Here is a 25,716-nt window from a genome sequence, read left to right on the forward strand (position 1 = left end):
GCCCATGTGATTGATGGTGGAACTTGAGTTTCGTCTGCATTTTCTACTTCATTGCCTGAAATCCCTGTCCACTAATTTTACACGTTTGGGTTAAGACTGGCATTTTATCTGTTTTTTTTTTTTTTCTTTAAGAGGGTGGTAGAGGCAGAGAGAGAGAGAAGAGTAGAGGAGTAGAGGCATGGCATTTTATCTTTTAATTTTACTTTTTATCTCTTCTACTTCCAGGAACTGTTTATTAAATTATTTATTTTTATCTTTCATCAAGTTGCCTTTTACTTTTGTTTTTATTTCTACCAGTTCCTGCCCTTATTCACACTCCATGTGTTTAACTACACACTCCTATACTTATAACAGTTGGTACTGAACTATAATGCAATGCTCTTCATAAAGGGGAGCTCAGCTGAAAGTCTTATCACTGAGTGGCATTGTAGCTTTTGTAGTGGTGCAGCACACTTCTTACATGGTTTTACATGTCTGGAGTGACATAAATAGATAAATCCGGGTGATGGTGATGCGTGCCTTTAATCCCAGCTCTTGAGAGGTGGAGGCAGTCCAATATCCAAGTTTGAGGCCCGGTCTACAGAGCCAGTTCTGGGATAGCTATTGCTACACAGAGAAGTCCTGTCAGCCATTAATTAAATACATATGTGCAGCTAGTTTGAAGTGTGGTATATGCAGTTCTGTTTAGTAAAAGACACCTGATAATTGGTGATTATGTTACTAGTTGCGTATTTGTTGCACTATGTTGTTTCGGTGTCCCTTTTTTCATTTTTTGAGACAAGGACTCCTGGAACTCAGAGCTATCCTCCTGCCTCTGTCTCCTAGAGATTAAATAAGCATGAGCCACCCACGCAGCTCTTATACTTACTTTTAAATGCTCACTGGTGTTGAGAGATGGCCTAGCACTGGCTGCTCTTCCATAGGACCCAGGTTGGATTTCCAACATGCATGACAACTCTCAACCAACTGTAAGTTAAGTTCCAGGGGATCCATTGCCCTCTTCTGGCCTTCATGGGCACTCAGTACAAACATTGTGCAAAGACATAGAAGCAAGCAAAGTACCCATACTTTTTTTTTTTTTTTAATATTTCTGTAGCTAAGCATGATGGCCCATCCCTATGATCTCGTGTGGTAGGACATGAAAATGGAAGTGTTGGGTGTTCAAAGTCATCCTTGATTGTATAGGAAGTTTGAGGACACCTTGGGCTGCATGAAATCTGTCTGGAAAGAAACTTCCTGTAAAACAATGTGTTTGTACACCTTATTTTATTTGTGTGGGTGTTTTGCTTGCATGTATGTCTTTGTACCATGCTGAAACCTGGTGTCTGAGGAGATCAGAAAAGAGCATCGGCTCCCCCAGACCTGGAGTTACAGACAGTTATGAGTTGTGGATGCTGGAATTGAACCTTGTCCTCTGGAAAAGCAACCACTACTCTTAATAATAACTGGGCCATCTCTCCAGCACCACTACACTTAATTATAACAGGAGACTATATTCAGTGTTATATGTGTACCACCTATATCACCTAACTTTGACAAGTATATGCTGTGATGTTCATACAACAGTGGTGTCAGCTAGTGCTCCTTTCTCATGAGTTTTATCCCTGCTTTATTTCTTTCTCTTACAGAAGCTTTTAATGAAAGATTTCCAGCTCTCTGTCTTGTTTGCTTCTTATAGGCATGTTTTACATCTCTCAGGTTTTAGAGATCTAAGAAACCAAGTGAAAGCTATGCAGGTTTGTGTATCCCTGTAATCCAGTACTTGGGAAGCTAAGGATGGAGGGTCATGAGCCACATAGGCTACGTACTATAAGACTTTGTTGCAAAGAAGAAAATTAAATTAGTCTCCTCATTTAAAATAAGGCATAAAGAAACGAAACACGGCATGAAGGGGCCTGTCATCTTGAAAGGTAGATGGACTAGAAATATTCCATAGAAATCCACCAGATGTCAGTATTTAAGGATTTTGTTTTTCTGTATTCAGTAAGAATGTTCAAACTTGAGTATTTCTTATCTTGACTCATCTTGTTATTTGTTTAAAAGTGTTATCTAGAATTATGTAGAATTTCCACTTCCTGATAATTTAAACATCTCTTTTACTGGGTCTGGTATTTGAGTTGAGCGTTTCCAAGCACATTTAATGCTTCAACTGGGTGGTTTCTAAAGAACATTAAATTATTTTGCAAAATGATTAGATTGGGGCCGGTGAGAATTAGAGGTGTGTCTGACCCTGTCAGTCCTGCTCTTATCTAGAGACCCCGATCCCTCCTGTGGTACTTCTGTCTCCTGGGATTCTATGAGACTTCTTAACCTCTTAGCATCTCTTCCCAATGACAGCTTGTTAGTCATTTAGTACAGGTGTAGCTGGCTCTTGTCAGCTTAAATGCTTAGTCATTTACTACTGTTCTTGGGGGAAAAAAAAACTAGTGAACTCTTTAAATGATTTTTAAATACTACTGTGTATTAGTATAAGTAAAAAAGTATGTCATATGTCAAAAATAAAAATTATAAAAGTACCAACACGTTATAGCAAATGTTAAGGTCCAGCCAGCTCAAGCATATATATATATATATATATTTTTTTTTTTTTTTTTTTTTTTTTATTCATTATATGTAAGTACACTGTAGCTGTCTTCAGACACACCAGAAGAGGGCATCAGATCTCATTACAGATGGTTGTGAGCCATCATGTGGTTGCTGGGATTTGAACTCAGGACCTCTGGAAGAGCAGTCAGTGTTCTTAACCAGCCATCTCTTCAGCCCAAGCATCTACATTTTTAATGTGACCAAGATTAAAAGAAAACTGGAAACTCTGAGTTTAAATATTTAAAGTCATACCATTTCCCTTTGAGCTGCACAGGTTTTTAGTTAAGGACCATTTTAGTCTTTAGCAGAAATAAATACTGGTGTGATGATTCCCATGAGCTAAACACTGTTAAAGACACATTAAATCTTGTAATTTTCAGGATAATACTAAAGAAGGTAAAGACTATAGAGTGCCAAAAGTTAGGTCACAATTAAGTGGGGTTATGGTTTAAAACCCAAGAGTAGTCTGATCTTAGGAGTGTTTATCCATTGCACATACTGTTTTTCTAAATACAGAATACACACCAGCAACTTAATACCTACCTATTACTTAGAATTGCTAAAAGAAATTATTCAGGAAACTGAGGTAGAGGATCATGAAGCTTAAAGCTGATCTTAGCTACAAGTGAAACCTTGTCTCCAAGGAAAACACCATTGTTAATGTCCTTTCTGATAAAGCTTGTCAGAAACCTTGAATCCCATCACTTAAGAGAGCTGGCTGCTCTTGCAGAAGGCCTGGCTTCAGTTCCTAACACTATTCAGTTCACAAAGCCTGTAGCTACAGTTCCAAGGGATCTGACACCCTTTCCTGCCTTTCATGGGCACCTAATCACACCTGGTTCTTGTACACACATTTATTCAGTCTCATTCATATGCTCAGGAAATACATCCTTTTAAAAACATTTCAGTAAATAAAAAAATGTGGGGGAAGGGTAATGTATATGCCATTTGTGGAGGTCAGTGACAACTTGTGGGTTCCTAGCACATGCATTGTACATATAAATGCATGCATGCAAGCAAAACACTCAAAACCTAAAAAAAATTAAATAGTAAAACCCTTGAATTTCAGTAACAAATTATAAATTATATAATAATATAAATAGGCTTTTGTTACCCTCCCCCCAAAAAAAGGTACTATTAAAAGTTACTCTTCATTAGCTACCAGGGAAAATCAAAATAGCACTAAGATACAAAAAGATAATATAGACCAGAGAGGAGGCTCAGTGGTTAAAAGTGCTCACAGACAAGTCTGATGGCCTGAGTTATATCCCCAGGGCCATTGTTTTAGAAGAAGCATATCTATTTACTAGCATACAGTCTAGTAAAGAACATAAAATAGTGTGGTTATGGTTCCTCAGAAAGTTAGAGGTAGAGTTACCATATGACCAAGAAATTCCTCTCCTAAACATTTGCACACAGTAACAATACAAACAAAAACTTTGTACACAAAGGTCATGGTAGTAGTACTCATAATAGCTTAAAGTGGAAACAGTTTGCAAAATGGTTTAGCAGGTAGAGGCACTCCTGTACAAGCCTGGAAATCTGAGTATTATCTCACATGTATCCTGTGTACACTCTAGCCCACACTTGTCTCACACATACACACACAATAAGTAGATTTTAAAGCAGGAATAACTCAAATGTTGAAGCAACTACTGTTTGGTTAAATAAAAGAGTATATTCATAAATTGGATATACAATTTGGCTGGAAAAATGAAGCGTCAAGAGACTAAGGAGATGGCTCTATTCTTTACATGCTTTCTGTGAATGCATGAGAACGTAAGTTCAGATTCTTGGCATCCTGTATCTGTGTTCCAGTGCTGGAAATGGGGGGGGGGGGTTCTAGATAAATACCCTTGGAGCTCATTGTCAGCTAGCCTCGCTGAATCAGTGAGCTCCAGGTTAAAAGAGAGGCCAGGGCTCAAAGAATAAGGTTGTACACTTGAGAAGTAGAAGGACCTCTATAAAAGTTTGAGACCCAGCCTGGTCCACAAAGTTCTAGATTAGGCGCTTTGAGAGCAGTTGAGGACAATACCAACATCTTGACCTCTGGCCTCCCCGTACATGCCTAGTGAAAGCCCAGTGAAAAACTGATAATGTCAAACACAGGTAAACTCGGAAAGCATGTTAAGTGAAAGGAACCACACACAAATGCTGTATAACTAATATGTCCAGAGTAGGCAAATCATTAGAAACAGATTTCTGGTTTCCAGTATCTGGAGAGGGAGCAAAAAGAAGATGAGATTATTGTCATTCGTGTAAGATTACTGTTAAGCATAATTATATATCCTGGGCAGATACTGAAATCTGTATTTCTGTACCTAGTGTGTTAAAAAATAAGGTGCTGGAAAGATGCGCTTTTTCTGCACATGGTAAGGACATGAGTTCAGATCCCCACCTACATAAGAGGTCACCATAGAGCATTTAACTTCAACACTGGGGCACAGAGACAAGTGGGTCCCAAGAGCAAGCAGCTCACTTCCTGGCCTGTCTAGTCAAACAGCAAATTTCTGGTTTAGTGACAGACCCTACTTCAAAGCAGTGAGGTAGAGAGTAATAAAAGATACCCCATATCCTGTTCTGGCCTAGACAAACATAAACAGGGAGTGGGGGGGAGAGCAGTTGAATTACCTTAAATTACTCTCTCTTTCCAGAAAGGAGAAGATGAGTATGCCAGTATTGATGCCATTGTTGTATCGGTGGGTGTTGATGAAGAAATTGTGTATGCCAAGTCAACTGCCTTACAGGTAAGTGGCTTACAGCTTTCAGTTCTTGGGTCTAGTGCTTAGCTCAGTAGTAAAGAGTGTCTATATCATCACATAATTTCCATTGGATTTACCACTAAGTAGAACCATAGGAAGAAAGGAATAGAGAAAATTTATTTAATTGCATATAACAAAAATTCTAACAACCAGTGGGTTGAACAAAGAATTTTTCTTTATACAATTTTCAGGAACCTCGGCTTTTTTAATTCACTGATAAACCATTTTGCTTATGATATGAAGTAGCTGCTAAAACTCTGGTCCTTCTTTGTATACTCTAAACAGAAATACAGACAAATGAAGACTAGTGACCTTCCTATTTTAAAATGGCTTGTGACATTGTATATACAAGCATTAAATCTCCCTGGACTCCCTTTATTGCCAAGGAAAGTAAATGTAACACTAAATGTCCAGTTATGATGCTTTCAATCTATAAAATATTTGAGCACATTAAAGCAGATGGAATCATATGTCACGTGTGTGCACACATGCACACCATTCAACCCCTATTATTCAACCCTGATCCAGGTTGCTGTATTTGCATCCACATCAAAGTTACTCCATCCCAAATCTTAAAGTTAACCCAGATATTTTATCGAAAAATACATTGATTTGTGATACTTTAGTTGCTGTTGTTTTTTCCATAGACATGGCTCTTTGGTTATGAACTAACTGATACAATCATGGTCTTCTGTGATGACAAAATCATCTTCATGGCCAGCAAAAAGAAGGTGGAGTTTCTGAAACAGATTGCCAATACTAAAGGCAATGAGAATGCTAATGGAGCCCCTGCCATCACACTGCTTGTCAGAGAGAAGGTTGGTACCAATAAATGCTGTTACAAATATGGGATAAAATGTTAAGTGTTGAGCACAAGTGCCTTTGGGCTTTCAAAATTCATTAGAAAGGATGACCACACATGGCAACATATGCCTTTGATCCCAGCACTTAGGAGACAAAGGCAGGCAGATCTCTTGAGTGCGAGGGCAGCCAGGGCAACGTAAAGCGCCTGTTATGCTAGGGGAAAGGAAAGTTGCAACTCTGTACTGACCATTTCTGAAGATGTTTGTTTCCATGGCAGTAACTAGTTAAGCTCATAACCTAGATATGCTTAAGAAAACTTGGATAGGCTTATTTCTCAGAATTTTGAGTATTTGAGTTTTCTGCTGCTTTTTTTTTTCTTACAACTTTATTGAAAAAGACAGAGACACTTGTACAGATTTTTAAAGGCATTTTGGCATAAAACTGTATATGAATATATTTTTGTCAGTACTTGATTTTTTTAAAGGTTTGATAGTATGCATTGAAATCTTACTAGTTACAATAAGCATAAAGTACATGTAAAACAAAATGTAACGTGGAAATAGTCAAAGTTTTCTTGGTGTGTGTAGATTAAACATAATGATTTTTAAATACCAAAAATTGCTAAAAAGCTATTTTAGCTCTTGAGTTATGAATGATTTAAGGTCTAGGTGTACCCCACTCTGAGAGGGTGCTATGCACTTTTTTTTCCCCTAAGAAGGGCTGAGGCTTTCACTTTTTTTTTTTTTTTTTTTTCCTAAGAAGGGCTGAGGCTTCCACTTTTTGGTCTGTTTCTTCTTAAAGCAAGAAAATAACCTTGTCTTGTCAAATTATGCAAAGAAAATGTCTGTCAGTGTTCGGTATATGATACTTTGCCATGAAGGAATAGGTGAAAGCTCATAGAACTCATCCTTCATGGCTTAGATTATTACTCTCTACTTATTGTTAGATAAAAAATAGAAGTCTAATTCTTGAGGTAACATCTCCTTTTTTGTGGCAATGATAGAACGAAAGTAATAAGAGCAGCTTTGACAAAATGATTGAAGCAATTAAAGAAAGCAAGAACGGCAAGAAAATTGGAGTGTTCAGCAAAGACAAGTTCCCTGGAGAGTTCATGAAGAGCTGGAGTGACTGTCTCAACAAGGAGGGCTTTGACAAAGTAAGGCTCTGCCGGAAGCAGCTTATTGAAAGGGAGATGGGAGGTGGAATGGTTTCACTCATAGCAGCGCATTTTCATTTAGGGACATCTATGTTCATTCACATTTCATGCCTTTTGGCTGGTTAATATTCCAATTAGTTTTTAGTCAGAAAATAAGTACATCAACCACATTAGACAGCTCATACTAGGTATGAGGTCATCTTTTCCCTACCTTCCTGCCTGTCTCCCTTAAGCATTATAATTATCTCTAGAGAGATAAATTTGTTTTAAGTAGTGCATTAGTTTAATGTCTCATAGAATACATACGTTTTAAATGTGGATTCAGTTAGGGACAAGACTAAGCATTCTCAGTAGATAGCACTACTGCTGATTCCCAAGGTGTGTGTAGCTGCTCTGTGTGTATTAGAGATCCATCACTTTGCTGCAGGTAGACATCAGCGCTGTTGTGGCATACACCATTGCTGTGAAAGAGGATGGTGAGCTCAACCTGATGAAGAAAGCAGCCAGCATCACCTCTGAGGTCTTCAACAAGTTCTTCAAAGAAAGAGTCATGGAAATAGTGGATGCAGATGAGGTAATGAAAGAGGCTCTCAGTGTACTGATGAAGCAGTCCTGAGTCCTGCTCGGCTTGTTCATTTAGTGTTTGCTTTTTATTACTTTTTAAGTCGGTATCTACCATTTACTTCAAAATAAGTGAACATGTACTGTGGTTGTTGAGGCTGTTATTTTACTCAAATATGGAAGCATATTTTTAAAACATGGAAAGCTATGAATTCCATGCAAGCTTCACATTTCCTTTGTATATTGATATACTATGTGGTATATACAATGAAGATTATCTCAGAATGTGCTGTGACTTTAGATGACACATTAAGTGTTAGGCACTTCTGTGTGCTATCCTCCAGTGAGTGTTACCATATTCCTATGTACTCTAGAAAGTTCGGCATAGCAAGTTGGCTGAGTCTGTGGAAAAGGCCATTGAAGAAAAAAAATACCTAGCCGGGGCAGACCCTTCTACTGTGGAAATGTGTTACCCTCCTATCATTCAGAGTGGTGGCAACTATAATCTCAAATTCAGTGTGGTGAGGTAAGTATGTACACTACATAATATAATGACCTGAAAAGTCAACAGAAATAGAACTATTAACCTGATTTACATATAGTCTTATATATGTGTATCTCGTTACTTCTTACATTAGCGCTTGGTAATAAAATTTTTATTAAATTTTTATTAAATTATTAAATATGCTAGAAAAGGGGGGCTCAAGAGATGACCTGGTGCTAGAGAGTACATATTGCTGCTCTATCATGAGGACCAGAGTTGAAATACCATCATCACCCTCATCAGATGGCTCACAAACACCTGTACCAGCTCCATGGGTCAGAGGCCCTCTCCTGACCTCATTGGCACATACACGTAACTAAAATGTTTTTAAATGCTAAAAAAGTCAAGTGTAGCAACTACAGTGGCAAGTGGTTCTCTGAGTTCAAGGCTAGCCAGAGCTATATAGGGAGACCCTGGCACGGGGTGGGAGGGCTAGAAAAGATGCAAAATGAACTGAAAAAAATTAAGATACACATCAGGTAATTGAAGACATAGAATAAGAGGAGACCAGTTGATGCTGTGACTGCAGCAGAGCACTGCTCTGTCCTTCCATTGTTATAAGCCAGTGTTCACCTCTCCATGACTGTGGGTGGTGTGTGCCAGAAACGCTTTGCTAGATTTAGTGATAATATGTTTTCTCTCCTTGTTCTCTAGTGATAAGAATCATATGCATTTTGGGGCCATTACTTGTGCCATGGGCATTCGCTTTAAATCATACTGCTCCAACCTTGTTCGCACTCTGATGGTTGACCCTACTCAGGAAGTTCAAGAAAATTACAACTTTTTACTTCAGCTTCAAGAGGAGTTGCTAAAGGAATTAAGACATGGTAAGATTCCTCAGAAAAGATTTGGAAGTCCTGGTATTTCATGGTATTCCTTGGACCAATGATTCTGAGTAATGACTTTCAGAGACTGGGGATAGAACTTGGTGCTTTCCTGTGCAAAGCCTGGCTTTCATTCCTAGCACTGTCAAAAGAGAGTCAAAAGAGACTGACTTCATTCAGTCTTCCATACCACAAAAAAAAACATGATATATGATTTCTTTAAAAAAAAAAAAAAAACTTGAGATTCCTAATTCCTATCATGGCAGACACTCCTGAGAAACACAACTTTAAGAAACTTAGAAGGTGAAAGCAACCTGATTGCATGAGTCATTTTGTTACTGTTTCCCTCTAAAAAATACTTAATGTCTCTTTTCTATCTCATTAGGTGTGAAGATATGTGATGTGTATAACTCTGTCATGGATGTGGTTAAGAAGCAGAAGCCAGAACTGCTGAACAAAATTACAAAGAACCTAGGGTGTGTTACAGTGTGCATTGTGTTTCTTGGCTCAGTTTTCATGACTAGCAGCCTGTATTCTTAGGCTGATTCTTGCAGTAGTTAGGAGTGTTTGATTTTTGTGTTTTGAGATGGGGGTTCCAGCAAATAACTCAGGATTTTCAGACACTCCTGCCATCCTGGAGTGACACAAAACTCCCCAAGTACAGAGGTTACAGGCATGTGCTGTCACAATCACCTAACCCATATTTCTATTGTTTGTTATTTTCACCAGTATTTTGTACTAACAAGTTTATGTGTGCTGATAAGTAAATGGTATTACCAGAGAAAGATTTGTTTCTTTGAACTTAATAGGATAGATTTTTCTTGACCATTAGAGGAATCCAGATAGTACTCTAGGATCAAATTAGCTTGTTTACAATTAATGACTGTAGGATGTCCTACTGTATTTTGAATTTAAAAGTGTTTGTCCAAAAAAAAATGTTTCATTGGGAAACTTGTTTGTTTGTTTGTTTGTTTGTTTGTTTTTCAAGACAAAGTTTCTCTGTATAGCCTTGGCTGTCCTGGAACTTGCTGTGTACACCAGGCTGGCCTCCAACTCAGATATCTGCCTGCCACTGCCTCTCAAGTGCTAGAATTAAAGGCTTGTGTCACCACTGTTCAACTGGGACCTTTTTCTGTTTTGAAATTTCTTCACACTTCCTTGTATATTGTGGAGGAGAATATGGTCGTGGATGTGGAGGTCAGAGGGCAAATAAATCATGAGGCGTTTTCCTCTGTTGATGTGCCCTTATCTAATGAGCCATCTCACTGGTCCTGGGAGTTTAAGATGAGATTACATCACTTCTAGAAACCTAAAGTTGGTGTGGGTGTTTGTATGTGCATGCACTGTGTTTCCTCTCTGCTCAGTTTGTTAGTCTGTAGCTCAGGCTAATCTTGCACCTATGATCGTTGATGCTCCTGCTCAGCTTCCTGAATACAAGTATTTCAGGCATGAGCCATGACACCCCATTCATTTTTCATTTTTCCTTTGCTAATAGATCATCAGGGGCAAATCACTGTCTGGGCCATGTTACTGATGTTTTAACCTGCTGCTTATATTTATCTTTGTTTGTTTTTAGATTTGGGATGGGAATTGAATTTCGTGAAGGCTCTCTAGTAATCAATAGTAAAAATCAGTACAAGCTAAAGAAAGGTAATTTTTATATGCATGCAATAAGAAAATAATTTTTGAGTGGTTTCCTGTCATTCCTTTTCTGTTAAATTTTATTTCTCTCTACCTTCTATAGCCATTGACTGATCCCATTTTATTATTTTAGGAATGGTTTTCAGCATCAACTTAGGATTTTCAGACCTGACTAACAAAGAAGGGAAAAAACCAGAAGAGAAAACCTATGCCCTGTTCATTGGCGACACAGTGCTTGTAGATGAGGTGTGCTGCTTCTTAAGCTTTTGGTGTTCATGAACTAATCTTTGAAGTCTGTTGTGAACTCTGGTACTTCCGGTCTTTGTTAATGCTTGCTGAGTTGGGAAGTGCATGACCTAGACTTGATAGAACAGTTAGGAATGAAGGGGCATTAGATGTCCTTATCACTCCCATGTATTCCCTCTGAGCAGTGTTTCTTCTTGAATCTAGAACTGACGTTTTAGTGGCTAGGCTTAGTAGCTTAGTAACAGTTCCCTGGATTCCTCTTGTCTCACTCAGAGCTGGGGTTACAGATAGGCATGACTACACCCAGCTTTTTTGTGGGTTCCTTAGTAATAAGTACCCTCTTCCCATGGCTAGCTATCTCAATCCCAGAATTGATTTTTTTTTCCTTCAACTATGTGTATGTGTAGAACATGGAAGCCAGAGACCTTTTGATTCCCAGAGCTGGGATTGCAAGCAGTTGTAGGTTACCTACCATGTGTGTGCTAGGAACTGAGCACAGATCTTGCCTGTGTAACAGGAATGTGCACTCTAGGCCACTAAGCCACTTCTCCAACCCCAGAATTGAATTTTAGTTATGATAAATTATTCCATGTTCATAGTATAAAGGTAAATACCTGTGTGTTGTCAAATCTTTAGTACTTCTTAGTATCTGTATAATAAAAGCACTTTGTTATTCCTATATACAAATAAAGAGACTCCTCAAATTCACAGGTGCCAGAGCTAAGTAAAGCCAGATTGCAAATAAACCATTGTCCAGATTATGGTTCCTAAAGAGAAGCTAGGAGAGTAAAAACTTTGTTCTTCTTTAAAGATTTTATAATCAGGTTAGAGAGATGGCTCAGTGGTTAAGAGCTCTGACTGTTCTTCCAGAGGTCCTGAGTTCAAATCCCAGCACCCACATGGTGGCTCACAAACATCTGTAATGGGATCTGATGTCCTCTTCTGTGTGTCTGAAGATAGCTACAGTGTACTTACAAAAATTAAATCTTTCTTAAAAAGATTTTATAATCTAGAAATTCCTTGATATTGCCCAGCTATGTGCTAAGTTGAAAGCAACAGTTCGCTTTAAATTGAAGACATAAATTTCATTTTCTCACCTCTTCTTCTAGGATGGTCCAGCCACTGTTCTGACTTCTGTGAAAAAGAAAGTGAAGAATGTGGGGATTTTCCTGAAGGTGAGAAAATGACAAGTGACTGTTACAGGAGTCTCAGTGCAGCGAAGAGATTAAGCAGCATATCTTTTAAAAAGTAAACAGTATTGTCATTATACCTTATTCCACTAGAATGAAGATGATGAGGAGGAGGAGGAAGAGAAAGATGAGGCAGAGGACCTTTTGGGAAGAGGCTCTAGGGCAGCATTACTTACTGAAAGAACGCGGGTGAGTTTACTGTTTTAAATCACTTTTACCCTGTAACTGGATATACTGATGGGCATCTGTAAAACCCTAACACTCAGCAGGCTAAGGCATGACGATCGCCAGTTTAAGTTCATCTGGGGCCAAATACATGTAAGGTTCCGGCCAACCATGGGGCATTAGGAGAATGGCAAAGACACTGGTGTCCTGTCGTGTGCTCCATGTTCTGGTGACTTGGTTCTCACTTTGCTAGAATGAGATGACTGCAGAAGAGAAGCGAAGAGCACATCAGAAGGAACTGGCAGCTCAGCTCAACGAGGAAGCGAAGAGGAGGCTGACAGAGCAGAAAGGGGAACAGCAGATTCAGAAGTAGGTGTTGGAATTCGTAAACCCCGCCCCTCAGTTACATGCTCCGCCCCAGTGACCTGACACTACAAAAGGGGTTGCTCACCACCTCCTCTCTCTTGCCTCTCCTGCTCTTTCGGCCTTGCTCCACACCCTATCCCTCCTCTTCCCCTTCCCTTTCCCCCCTCCCTCCACGCACTCATGGCCAGTCTCTTCTATGCCTCTATTCCTCTCTCTCTCTCACTCTCTCTCTCTCTCTCTACCTCTCTACCTCTACTACCCTCTTAACTCTCCCATGACTTGAATAAACTCTATTCTGTACTATACTGTCATGTGGCTGGTCCCTCAGGGGGAAGGGATTCCCAACATGGACCCCACAGAGGCATCTCCCTTGCCGTTAGGCCTCGCCACACCTCCGTGGGCCATATGCCCCCCTCTCTCTTCATGCTTTCCCTAACAGTAGGAGTCCACACTGAGTGAGGCAGTTGTCTAGAGATGTGACTTTAGCGATTTCTCAGTTGTCTTTTTGCTTTGTTTTTAACCCCACTCCAGAGCTCGAAAATCTAATGTGTCCTATAAAAACCCATCTCTGATGCCTAAGGAACCACATATTCGGGAAATGAAGATCTATATTGATAAGAAATATGAGACTGTGATAATGCCTGTGTTTGGCATTGCCACACCCTTTCATATTGCCACAATCAAGGTACCAGTATTCCTCAAGTACCTAAGATTCCAATGTGTCTGTCTAATTATCTCTGCTCTTCTCCCACCCTGGCCTTTGACCCTCCACATCATAGTGCTGATTTTCTTTCTTTTTTATCTCCCACTGTTGCTTCCTGTGTTCACTTTTTAGGAAGCTAAATTAGTCCAGAAAAGGAATTTTTTTTTTTACCAGTTATTTGGTATTGTTTGCTGTGTATGTTTGAGTATGTGTGTTCCTCAGGGGGTATAAGATGCATGTGCCATATGTCAGTGTCTAGTATCTAAGTTCATAGATAGCTCTCTCTCTCTGTCTTATTTTTTGAAACAGATTTTTTTATTGAGTCTTGCGCTCAGTGATTGGCTGGAGTGGCTGGCCAAGCTCTGGAAATCCCTGTGTCTGCCTACCTTTAGCTCTAGGATTATAGACATGCACACCACACTTGGATTTTATGTGGGTGTTAGGGCTCCAAACTTGGCTCCTTGTGTTTGTACAGCAAGCACTTTGCCCTCTGGGACATCTCTCCAGCCCCTATCCTATATGTTTTCCTTTGAATTTAAAACTATTATATAACCAACCCTAAATTGTATTCCTGTCATAAGATAGTTTTATAGCTAGGTAATTTTTTTTTTTTTTTTTTTTTTTTTTTTTTTTTGAGAAACAGTTTCTTGGTTATGAGGAAAACAGCGCTGAATATTTTTATCTCAATTTTGGTTTGGTTTCATAGGTTCAACTCAAAGAACAGCAAATTCTGGCCTTTTTCTTGTGCAGCTAGGAATTGAACCAGGACCTTGCACACTCTAAAATAAATGCTTTGCCACTGAGCTTCATTGGTAGTCCCTGATGCTCTTAACTGCTAACGTAATTTTAGCATCTCTATAATGTAGTAACAAAGCTAACCTTCTCTCTTTCTTTGAACAGAACATAAGTATGTCTGTCGAAGGAGACTATACTTACTTGCGAATCAACTTCTATTGTCCAGGCAGTGCTCTGGGCAGGAATGAGGGCAACATCTTTCCTAACCCTGAAGCCACTTTTGTCAAGGAAATGTGAGTCCCTAGGAAACAAGTGTCTCCAGCCCATGCTAGTGAAGCAGTGACCTCACATGTCCATCCCCTACACCCTTTCCCAGGAAGCCACTGAAAAGCCTTCCTTAGTGGCATTTGTTTAGGATTATATTGCTGACTTTGTAATGTTTTAAATAAGAATTCTAATTTAAATTCCATGTGGCTATTTTACATTCACAGTACACATTTTATCATAGAATCCTCAGGTAAAAAATATGTGGGCCAACTGTGGCAATACAGAACACAACTTGAAGTCCACATTTAAGAGACTGAGGCAAAAAATTTACAAATTCAAGGAGATCGTGGGCTACCAAGTTAATACACTTTGAAGTATTTCTGCTTTCCTATCATTCCAATATTTAGTGGTAGTTTTTCTTAAAAGAAAAGAAAAAGAATTAAGCCACTGGGCATGGTAGTACTGAGGGGGTGAAATGGGAGGATCTTTAGTTCAAGGAAGGCCTTTGAATATAGCAAGGTCAAAGCCAGTTTGAACTACATAAGATGTCTTTTAAAAGATAGACTTAGAAAGAATTGGTAAAGTGCTTATCATGCAAGCTTGAGGACCTAAGTTCAGGTCTCCAAGACCCACATTAAAATACATACATTTAGTACGTGCAGTGGATTGCATCTGTAGTCCCAGCACTGGGGGGGTGAAGACAAGGGGCACCCCTGGAATTTGCTAACCAGCCCATCTAGATAGATCTGAGAGAGAGCTTCTCCCAAAACAAGGCAAGAGTTATTAAGAAAAACGTTCTGTTGACCTCTGGCCTCCACACGAGCACATGGCACATACACACAATAGAAAAATTAAGCCACTTAAAAACTATAATAATGGCTTCCCGTTCCCTAGCCTGATAAACATCTATACAAATGTTCTCCTACAGTACATACCGAGCTTCAAATATGAAAGCGCCTGGAGAGCAGACCGTGCCCGCCTTAAATCTTCAGAATGCTTTCCGAATTATAAAAGAGGTACAGAAACGTTACAAGACCAGAGAAGCTGAAGAGAAAGAAAAAGAGGTGAGACTGAGCACAGACTAAGCACCTTTGTATAGGTGTTTGGAAGTTCATATGAAGATTATATACACATGCACAATACTGTTTTATGACCCTTAGGGCATTGTAAAACAAGACTCACTGGTGATCAACCTAAACCGGAGTAATCCAAAACTGAAAGATCTATACATTCGTCCAAACATTGCCCAAAAGAGAATGCAAGGCTCACTGGAGGCTCACGTCAATGGTAAGCATGGGCCTCTGACATGCCGGCCTGTAGCTCCAGAGTCCAGCATGCTAGACAAGTCCTGGGAGGACTCAGATGACAAGATGGCCAGAAAGCTTGGAAACTTGACACGTGCTGTTTCTCTGACCTTATTAAGTCAGATGTTTACTTCCTTTGGCCTAAGACGATACTGCTTAATTCTTGGTGACCTCATTGTCTGCCACAGGTTTCCGCTTCACATCTGTTCGAGGAGACAAGGTGGACATTCTGTACAATAACATCAAGCATGCGCTGTTCCAGCCCTGTGATGGCGAGATGATTATTGTTCTGCACTTTCACCTCAAGGTACGCGCTTCTGCCTAAGCTAGCATGAAACAGCTCATGGCAAGAACTGAGTTCTCCTCACTCGTTAAATGAAAGTCTAGTCATTAAAGAGGTTTAAAAACATATATATAAAGTACAGCACTGGACTAGTGACTTTGATTACAGTTGCATACAGGAGTATGGTTGAAGTTATTTGCAGGAATCAGGGTACCTGTTAGGTATACACTAAAGGAAAAATCTCCATCTTCCTTGACAACCAAGGTCCTCTCTCTTTCTGTGACAGATATACATAGTTGCCTAGAGGTCAGAAGTACAATGGCTGTCATTACCTGAACATCTTCCTACATTCTTTGCTCCATCTTCCTACTCTTCCATTGTTTCTTCCTTTTTCTTTACAATGTTCTAAGCCATGGAATGGTGGGGTGTTCCATGTATGGCTGAGCATACAACAATCACTTAGTCCAATTATAAATCTCTGTGCTTACTACTGCCCACTGCAAAAAGAAGCTTATCTGACCAAAGATGACATCAGGACTAGTGTGTTGGGATTGATTAATTATTTAGGAGGTAATTGATGGCTGTATCCATCTAGCAAAACAACAGCTGTAGTTTACCCACTGGGGCCTGTGATGTGAGCCTCAGTTCCATTCAGGTAGTTGGTTATCTCCTAACAGTTCTGTCACTATAACACCAGAAGGTAGATCAGTAGTAGAGTACTATGTGTATGGATCTGTCTTATGTACTTGCTTTTTTTAAGCATTTTGTCTTTGTAGGTTGAGTTGTCTAAATCTTGTAATTTTCTTGTTCTCTCTGGTTTGTCGTTAGAATGCTATCATGTTTGGGAAGAAGCGGCACACAGATGTACAGTTCTACACAGAAGTTGGAGAGATCACTACAGACTTGGGGAAACATCAGCACATGCATGACCGAGATGACCTGTATGCTGAGCAGGTCTGGGAAATTCAGAATCATATTTTCAAAGTAGTGGGTAGGGTTAAGTATGAGCTCGATTTATTTTATGCTTGTAATTACCAAATGACTTTAGTATCTGCTCTGGTGATCCAGTATATTGACTTATGAATTAGGCATAGATTAGAGAGACCTCCATGGTTTATGGTGTAAACCTTAAATAAAATCAAGTGTCAGAGTAAAGAGAATTAAAACCACAAAAGAAGTTTGACCTTTTGAGAGGAAATACTAGTAAGAAGTCACATGATGACTATAAATAATACTGTTTTCCTCCACAGATGGAACGAGAAATGAGACACAAACTGAAAACAGCCTTTAAAAATTTCATTGAAAAAGTAGAGGCTCTAACAAAGGAGGAGCTGGAGTTTGAAGTACCATTTAGGGATCTGGGGTAATAACACTTCTTCCACCTCTCGATCTCCAAAAGCTCATGTGTCCGGCTTTAGGGAATGGGTTGTTTCTTTCATAATTTAATACCACATATACTTTTTTTTCCCCCTATGACTGATAACCTTAAGAGATAAAGCTTAAGAATTCAAAATCTTCAAGATTCTCTAGCCAGGAGCCTACCATTAATTCCAGCACTTGGGGGGCAGAAGTAAGCAGATCTCTTGAGTTTGAGGCCAGCCTGGTCTATTAAATGAGTTCAGGACAGCCTAGGCACAGAAAAACCCTCTCAAGGAAAAAAAAAGTTTGTAGGCTAGGGAGAGCCCTGGAACCTCTGACCTCAAAGGGCACCTGCACCTGTGTGCGTATACTCACATGCAAACACAAACATAGTGCTTTTAAATGGATACATATTTTTTAAGCATCTAAAGGGTTTTCATAAGTAACTTCCTTGGGAGCTGTTTGGCAAAGAGAAGGTGTTTATATTGTATTAACAGTAGATTTATGTGGTCATGAGGCTCATAAGTTTGTCTTCCTACTCTCTTTCAGGTTTAATGGGGCTCCCTACAGGAGTACCTGCCTCCTTCAGCCCACTAGTAGTGCACTGGTAAATGCTACAGAGTGGGTGAGTATTCTTGTCTCTTACTGTTTATTTTAATTTTCTGGTCCTTTGCAGTTTTCTTCCTGACCCCAGAGTCTGCTGAGCACATGTTCCACTACTGAGTGACACCCACACCCTTCTTGCTGACTCTTAGTAATACAATTGTTAGAAAGGGGAGGGAATGTTCTTTTGATCCTAATTGTTTGATGCTTGGCTTAGATTTAAAATTTGTTAAACAAATGGTCTTTCTAAAGCCTCTGTAGTATTTTAAAAAATAGTTTCTTTAAGGGTTCCCTGAGTTTATTCTCCTTGAGAGAAACACTAAAAGTTCTTAGTATGTCACACTGAATTTGTCTTTAAAAACAAGAACAGGAAACAGTTTTCCTTTGTGTGGTCGTTTAGGTTCTGAAAACATTAACAAGTGCTTGGAGGGAGGTACTCACACAGTAATGATGCAGCTCCTGTTTTAACAGCCACCCTTTGTGGTGACACTGGATGAAGTCGAGCTGATCCATTTTGAGAGGGTTCAGTTTCACCTGAAGAACTTTGATATGGTGATTGTCTACAAAGATTACAGCAAGAAAGTCACAATGATCAATGCCATTCCTGTGGCCTCTCTAGACCCCATCAAGGAATGGCTGAAGTAAGTAACCTGCCAGCCTCTTCTCCTTTACCTTGGACTATATGCTATTTCTGTTATACCTTAGCTACCCAGGTGACTTGAGGATCTTCTCACTAATTTTTTTATCATTTATCTTTAGCATAATTTATAAAGTATATAATGCATGTATATCCTTCTCTCCTCCCTTTAATCTCCTTTGTTCTCCTAAACAGTTTGACTTCTGCTGATTTAATCTGTACCTGTATAACTTTATGTGACTGTGAATCTAGGACCCAGAACTGTGAGAAGACACACAATGCTCACTTTCTGAGACTGGCTCGGCTCTCTCACATGTTATCTCCAGCTGCATTCACCAGTCTCACTCAGTGCTTATCCATTTCTGTATACCTGGGTTGCTTCCGTAGCTTAGCTACTATTTACAAAACACTGACTTGGTGGCTTATATTCTGACTAGAGTAAGATGAAATAATCTTTATAGTTTTGATACTCGTTTCTCTGATGAACAGTGAAACTGAACACCTTCATATTTTCATTAACCATTTATATTTCCTCTTTTGTGAATCTGTGTGCCTGTGTTTGTATGTGTACTGTGTGTGCAAGAATCCATGGATGCAGAAAAGGGATAGATTTTTGGGACCTGAACCCAGGTCTGCTACAAGAGCAGTAAGCACTTTTAACCTCCAAACCATCCCTTCAGCCTGAAATGTTCTAAATGTATTTATTGGTGGAGCAGGGCATGCAGCATCTTTGGAACTAACATTAGAATCAGCTTTTTCCTTCTATATGTGGATTCAAGGGCTCAAACTCAGGTCTTCAGACCTGGTAGCAAGTGCCCTTGCCTGCTGACTCATCTTACCAAGATTTTGTTGAGTCTCATGAAGCCAAGGCTGGCCTCAACTCAATTATGACCTTGAATTTCTAAACCTGCCTCTGCCTCCTAAGTGCTGGGATTGCTGGTGTGTACCCTCACACAGGTTTTGCAGTGTTGGGGATAAAATCTAGGGCTCTGAATGTTTGGAAAGCACTGTACCAACTGAACCACATCCCCAGCCTCATTAGCCTATTTATTGTTGATTTGTTTGATTTCATGTTAGGTTTTGAGGTCTTGTATTTTCTCACTTTTTGTTTTATTTATTTTTATGTATGGATGTTTTGACTGCAGTGCTTGTAAGAGTGGTGCCCATGGAGGCCAGAAGATGTCATCTTATTCCTTGGAACTATACTTACAGATGGTTGCAAGTACCCATGTGGGTGCTGGGAGTTAAACCTAGGTCCTTTAGAAGGACAACTTTCAGCTATTTCTTGTATTTACTCTAGATATTAATCCTGTGCCAGATAACTGGCACAGATTTTCCTCCTAGGCTCTCTTCACTCAACTAACTTGCTGGATATAGCTTTTTAGTTTTATGAGGTCCTATGTGTCATTTTGTTTGTTTATGTTGGTGCGGAAATATATGTTGAGTGAGATAAAAGGACCTAGTTTCTTTTTTCTTATACAAGTGAATAGTTTTTAAGACTTATTTTTATTATGTATGTGTGAAGAGGTATGCACACATGTATGTGAGTTCCCACAGAGGTCAGAGATTCCAAATTCCTGGAGCTAGGAATTGAACTCACTTCTCAGGAAGAGCTGTGTGTCTGCTCTTTAACCACTGAGCCTTCTTTCAAACCTGAATATTCTATTTTTATAATACCTCTTTGTTAACTATCTAAGGTCATGTGCTTCCAAATGAATTTTAAGAGTTTTTGTTGTTTTATTTGTTTGTTTGTTTTTGTGGTTGGTTGTTTGTTTTACATCTTTGTCCAAAATGCACTTGGAATTCTGACTGGGGTTATATTGAATCTATAGATTACTTTTGGTAAAATAGCCATTTATACAATGTTGGTTTTTCCAATCCATTAGCGTGCATGGGAGGTTTTTCGTTGTAGATGTCTTTTATACCCTTGGGTTTATTCTAAGGTTTAGAGGTGAGGATAGGGGTGTTGGTTTGGGTTTGGATTTGTTTTATTTTGTTATGTGTGTTTTGTTTTCAGACAGGGTTTCTGTAGCCTGGCTGGCCTCGAATTCAGATTCACCACCTTGCCTCTGCTTCCCCAGTACTGGGATTAAAGGTGAGCACCACTACTATCCAGCAGAGTCTGGGTTTTATGTTCTAATAATTTCTAAATCTTATTGGTGTAAAAATGACTTAATTTTTTTTCTACTAATCTTGAGGTTGCTTCTTACTGCTTTTTTTCAAAGTGTATCATTAAGTTGTTTATTTGAGCTTTCTGGTTTCTATGTGTACACATGAATATGCATGTGGGTGTGGACATTCACACCATGCAGGTCCAGTTAAAGGCCGGGAGCTGCTGTCAGAATGCTGTCTTAATTGCTTCTCCACTTACTCTTTAAGATAAAGGACTATTTTATTAGAGTTTGAGGTAAGAAAGAGTTCGGGCTGTGGAGCAAACAGGGTAAGCAAGCTGTAATTATTGGCAGCTCCTGGAAAGAAGGAAATGGAAAAGAGAAAGGTTGCATGTTCAGTAATAGTGGGTGGGAGGGGAGGAGGGCTTTAGAGAAAGCATACCTACGGGTTTTAAAGGTTAGCATCCAAAAGGAAAAGAAAAAGTTAAGCCTCTTGTATTCAAACTCAGAAAGCAGACAGGTTTAGCAGTACTATATAGCTGCCTCAACACTGTTTTGTTTTAGTTGGTGTGTGAGAGAGAGAGTGGAAAAGAAAGAGAGAGAACCTGTCTGTTGATGTAAGTGGGGATTTTCAAGTCATCCATGAACATTGGGTTTGGGTTAATCAGTGACTTTATATTTAGTATGTTTTATGCGGTTGGGCACATGTGTATTTAGTGTGCCTGTGTTTATAATTGTCTTGTCCTCCCTCAATTAGTATGCAGTAACCGTCTTTATTTCTTTTGGCTTGTTTTGGTTTTAAGTCTGTTTTGTCAGCTATTATAGCAGTAACACCTGCTTGTCCATTTGCTTGGAAGCCTTTTCCATCCTCCTCCCATGATAGAGCATCTATCTTTTATGGTGAGATGTATTTATTTTGACTGATTGGGTTTGGGTTTTAGGTGTTTTTTTTGGTTGTTTTTGGATTTGTTCTTCACAACTTGTATTTTATTCAGCTGACAGTCTTATTACACTGGGTTCAAGAACTCAGAGAAAATTAGATATTAAAGATTGTTATTGGTCTTCAAATATCATAGTCTGTGATGCCATCTTTGCCTATAGTCTCTGGAATATAAAACCACATTCACACTTCAGTGGCTACCAAACCACTTAGCATAACATCTGTAACTGTGAGCTATTTGAAGCTACCCGTTTTAGCACTGTGAATTTTTTTTTTCACTCATCACATAAGTGTAGGGAATTCAGAAGTTGAGGGAAACCAGCTCAACCTTGTAATATCAAAATATAGGCAATTGAGGCTTTAAGTAAGTCTCATCAGAGTGTCAACCAGCACCAGGACCTTGTCTATGAAGTTATGCTCTAAGAAGCTATTTTACTTTATGTGGGTATTTGTTTTTCTTTTTTGTTTATTTTTGGTTTGGTTTATTTTTTAGACAAGGTTTCTCTGAGTAGCCCTGCCTGTTCTGGAACTCTCTGTAGACTAGGTTGGCCTGAGATCTGCCTGCCTCTGCCTTCCAAATGCTGGGATTAGAGGCATGGACCACTGTTTTTGTAATGCTTGATGTTTTCTTATTCCTGCCTTAATATTATCCTAAAGTGTTTGGTTAGCTGGCTTCAAGGATGTGTTTATTTTTCTCTTCGGTCTGGAGGATCCCTTCTAGTATCTAACTTCAGTTTAGGTTTCTTCAGTGGTTCTTCCTCTGGAATCCCTCTGCCATAGTATATATTCTCTCCTCTCAGCAATGTTGTTCTCTAGGAATATCACTTTATTTCTTTATCTCACTTGTGCTGCTTCAGATAGTAAAGGGTTACTTATAATACTGTATATATAACACATTAGTTACTTTGAGTATAAATGGAAAGCTAAAAAAATATCTTAGAGTAACATGGTGACTAATACTATGTTGACAGAAAAAGAAGAGGACAGTGTGTTTAGAAAAAGGGAATGAGAGGGGCTTTAGAGGTTAGGGAGGGTAAAGTCATACAAGTCAAATGACATGTGCTGCTCTTAGGAGCTAAAATTCAGAGTTTCCTAAAAACCTGACCCTCAAAGGACAACAGAAAAATGTTGGAGTGGAGAGATCATGGTGTATAGAATATGAAAGCAATCTAGTATGTTCCTTGACCTCCTATATTCTGCCTTGAGAGCCCCAGGTAGCGAGGCAGATTTAAAATAAACCTTTGTTTTCGTCTTCCAGAGAACTAGACCACACTCGTGCTGCTTTGATCAGTTGTCTAAAAAGCTGTTCTTCCCTTTGGCTCTGTACTTGTTTCGATATGAAAAGGACTGAAGTCCTTGCTTCTTTTACTAGCTTTTGCAGAAGACCCAGGTTAATAATTGATATAAAGTAATTTATAAAACTGTTCTTTGTAGAATTTCTTACTGTTTGAAAGAATTTTTTTCTTTTCTTTAATTGGATATTTTCTTTACTTACATTTCAAATGTTATTCCCTTTTCCAGTTCCCCTCTGGAATCCCCCTATCCCATTCCCCCTCCCTGCCTCTATAAGAGTGTTCCCCCAACCCACGCACCTACTCCCTCACATCTCCCCATCCTGGCATTCTCCTACACTGGGGTATTGAGCCTTCACAGGTCCAAGAACCTCTCCTTTCTTGATGTCTGATAAGGTTATCCTCTGCTACATATGTTGCTGAAGTCATGGGTCCCTCCGTGTGGTTTAGTTTCTGGGAGATCTGGGGGGGTTGATATTGTTGTTCTTCCTGTGAGGTTGAAAACCCCATCAGCTCCTACAGTCCTTTTTCTAACTCCTTCATTGGGGACCCATTCTCAGTCCAGTGGTTGACTGCAAGCATCCACCTCTGGTTTCTCAGGCCCTGGCAGAGCCTCTCAGAAGACTGTCAGCATGTACTTCTTGGCATCTACAATAGTGTCTGGGTTTGGTGACTGTATATGGGATGGATCCCTGGGTGGGCAGTCTCTGGATGGCCTTTTATTCAGTCTCCGCTCCAAACTTTGTCTCCATATTTCCTTCTGTGAATATTTTGTTTCTCCTTTTAAGAAGGACTGAAGCATCCCCTCTTTGGTCTTCCAACTTGAGCTTCATGTGATCTGTGAATTGTGTCTTGGGTTATCACAGCTTTTGGGCTAATATCCATGTATCAGTAAGTGCATACTGTTTGGGGGTGGGGGGCAAGAGGGAGAGAGAGAGAGAGACTGAGTTACCTCATTCAGGATGATACCTAGTTCCATCTATTTGCCTAAAAATTTCATGAAGTAATTGTTTTTAATAGCTGAGTAGTACTCCATTGCATAAATATAGAACATTTTCTGTATCCTTTTCTCTGTTGAAGGACATCTGGGTTCTTTCCAGCTTCTGGCTATTATGAATAAGGCTGCTATGAACATGGTGGAACATGTGTCCTTGTTCTATGTTGGAGCATTTTTTGGGTAAATGCCCAGTAGTGGTATAGCTGAGTCTTCAGGTGGTACTATGTCCAATTTTCTGAGGAAATGCCAAACCAATTTCCAGAGTTGTACCAGCTTGCAATCCCACCGACAGTGGAGGAGTTTTCCTCTTTCTCCACATCCTCACCAGCATCTGCTGTCATCTGAGTTTTTGGTCTTAGCCATTCTGACTGCTGTGAGGTGGAATCCCAGAGCTGTTTGATTTGCATTTCCCTGATGACTATGGGTGTTATTTCTTTAGGTGCTTCTGAGCCACTCAGTATTCTTCAGTTAAGAATTCTTTGTTTAGCTCTGTCCCCCATTTTTTTAATAGGGTTATTTGATTCTCTGGAGTGTTCTTGAGTTCTTTGTGTATATTGGATATTAGTCCTCTATCAGATGTAGAATTGGTAAAAAAAAATTTTTCTAGTCTGTTAGCTACTGTTTTGTCTTATTGACAATGTCCTTTGCCTTACAGAAGCTTTGTAATTTTATGAAATCCCATTTGTCAATTTTTGATCTTAGAGCATAAGCCATTGGTCTTCTGTTCAGGAAATATTCCCCTGTGCCTATGTGTTCAAGGGAAAGAGAATTTTTAATTAAGTAGGAATTTTAGAAATTATTAAAGTTATGACTTTGCAGAGGACCCAAGTTATTTATTAAAATTTAGAAAGTAGAAATTTTAGTGTAGGTAACATTACTTAAAGCAGATTCTGCCAGTAGGTCGTAGGTAGAATGTGATTGCTAATTATTTAATTTATCCTCTAGTCACTTTTTGGGGGGGTTGTTTTGTTTTGTTTGTAGATTTATTTAATTTCATGCGTGTTTTTTCTTGGGTAAATGTAGCTGCACCAATGTTTGTCTAGTGCTCAAGGAGTTTAAAAGAGAATAAGATCCCCTGGAACCAGAGCTGCAGGTGTTTGTGACCCAGCATGTGGTAATGGGAACTGAGCCTAGGTCTCCTGCAAGAGCTCATAGCTGCTGAGCCATCTCTCTAGTCCCTCTCTTTCTCTTCTCAGTCATCCACTCTAACTTAACAACCTACAACATAAGTTAGTAAGTCATTTAAGCACCTTATAAAGTGAAGACATTTTACATACTTAGACATGCCCTGGTCCTCTGGTAGAGCCTGTATCAAACAAGCAAGGTAGGGAAACAGTGGGAAATGTCAGGCAGTGGAATCTGCCCTGGTTTCTTCATTACAGGTAAATGAGTGAAGAGTATCTCAGAACTGGTTATAAGTTAAAATGGAATCAGTGAGGGAGGAGAGAGCCTGGGTGAGTCATACAGAGACAAAAGAACCAGCTCTTTGGTGCTGAAGAGGGAGAACGGATGAAAATGGAGGGACAAAGCTTGTGTGGGTCGTGATGCTTTGCTGACATAAGGATCAGTGCTCTGGGAATTGAAATGACAGCCATTTGTGCCATGCCCAGTACAAGTCATGACAGTTTGCATTGTCAGAA

At 39.4% G+C, this 25,716-nt stretch overlaps 1 protein-coding gene across 1 annotated transcript in view; it reads left to right on the top strand.

Moving 5' to 3' along the window:
* Positions 1 to 25,716, top strand: part of SUPT16H (SPT16 homolog, facilitates chromatin remodeling subunit) — a 34,118-nt gene that overhangs the window by 4,863 nt on the left and 3,539 nt on the right. The window contains exons 2-22 of the mRNA XM_080926358.1: positions 5,241 to 5,333; positions 5,996 to 6,166; positions 7,156 to 7,308; positions 7,736 to 7,882; positions 8,244 to 8,395; positions 9,068 to 9,240; positions 9,623 to 9,713; positions 10,814 to 10,887; positions 11,012 to 11,124; positions 12,234 to 12,299; positions 12,408 to 12,503; positions 12,733 to 12,848; positions 13,377 to 13,530; positions 14,449 to 14,576; positions 15,479 to 15,614; positions 15,711 to 15,837; positions 16,043 to 16,161; positions 16,966 to 17,091; positions 17,388 to 17,500; positions 18,046 to 18,121; positions 18,571 to 18,740. Of these exons, the coding sequence (XP_080782484.1) occupies positions 5,241 to 5,333; positions 5,996 to 6,166; positions 7,156 to 7,308; positions 7,736 to 7,882; positions 8,244 to 8,395; positions 9,068 to 9,240; positions 9,623 to 9,713; positions 10,814 to 10,887; positions 11,012 to 11,124; positions 12,234 to 12,299; positions 12,408 to 12,503; positions 12,733 to 12,848; positions 13,377 to 13,530; positions 14,449 to 14,576; positions 15,479 to 15,614; positions 15,711 to 15,837; positions 16,043 to 16,161; positions 16,966 to 17,091; positions 17,388 to 17,500; positions 18,046 to 18,121; positions 18,571 to 18,740 (2,594 nt within the window). The remainder of the gene's footprint in view (positions 1 to 5,240; positions 5,334 to 5,995; positions 6,167 to 7,155; positions 7,309 to 7,735; positions 7,883 to 8,243; positions 8,396 to 9,067; positions 9,241 to 9,622; positions 9,714 to 10,813; positions 10,888 to 11,011; positions 11,125 to 12,233; positions 12,300 to 12,407; positions 12,504 to 12,732; positions 12,849 to 13,376; positions 13,531 to 14,448; positions 14,577 to 15,478; positions 15,615 to 15,710; positions 15,838 to 16,042; positions 16,162 to 16,965; positions 17,092 to 17,387; positions 17,501 to 18,045; positions 18,122 to 18,570; positions 18,741 to 25,716) is intronic.

The sequence above is a fragment of the Micromys minutus genome (assembly GCF_963924665.1).
Source record: "Micromys minutus genome assembly, chromosome: 12".
NCBI lineage: Eukaryota > Metazoa > Chordata > Mammalia > Rodentia > Muridae > Micromys > Micromys minutus.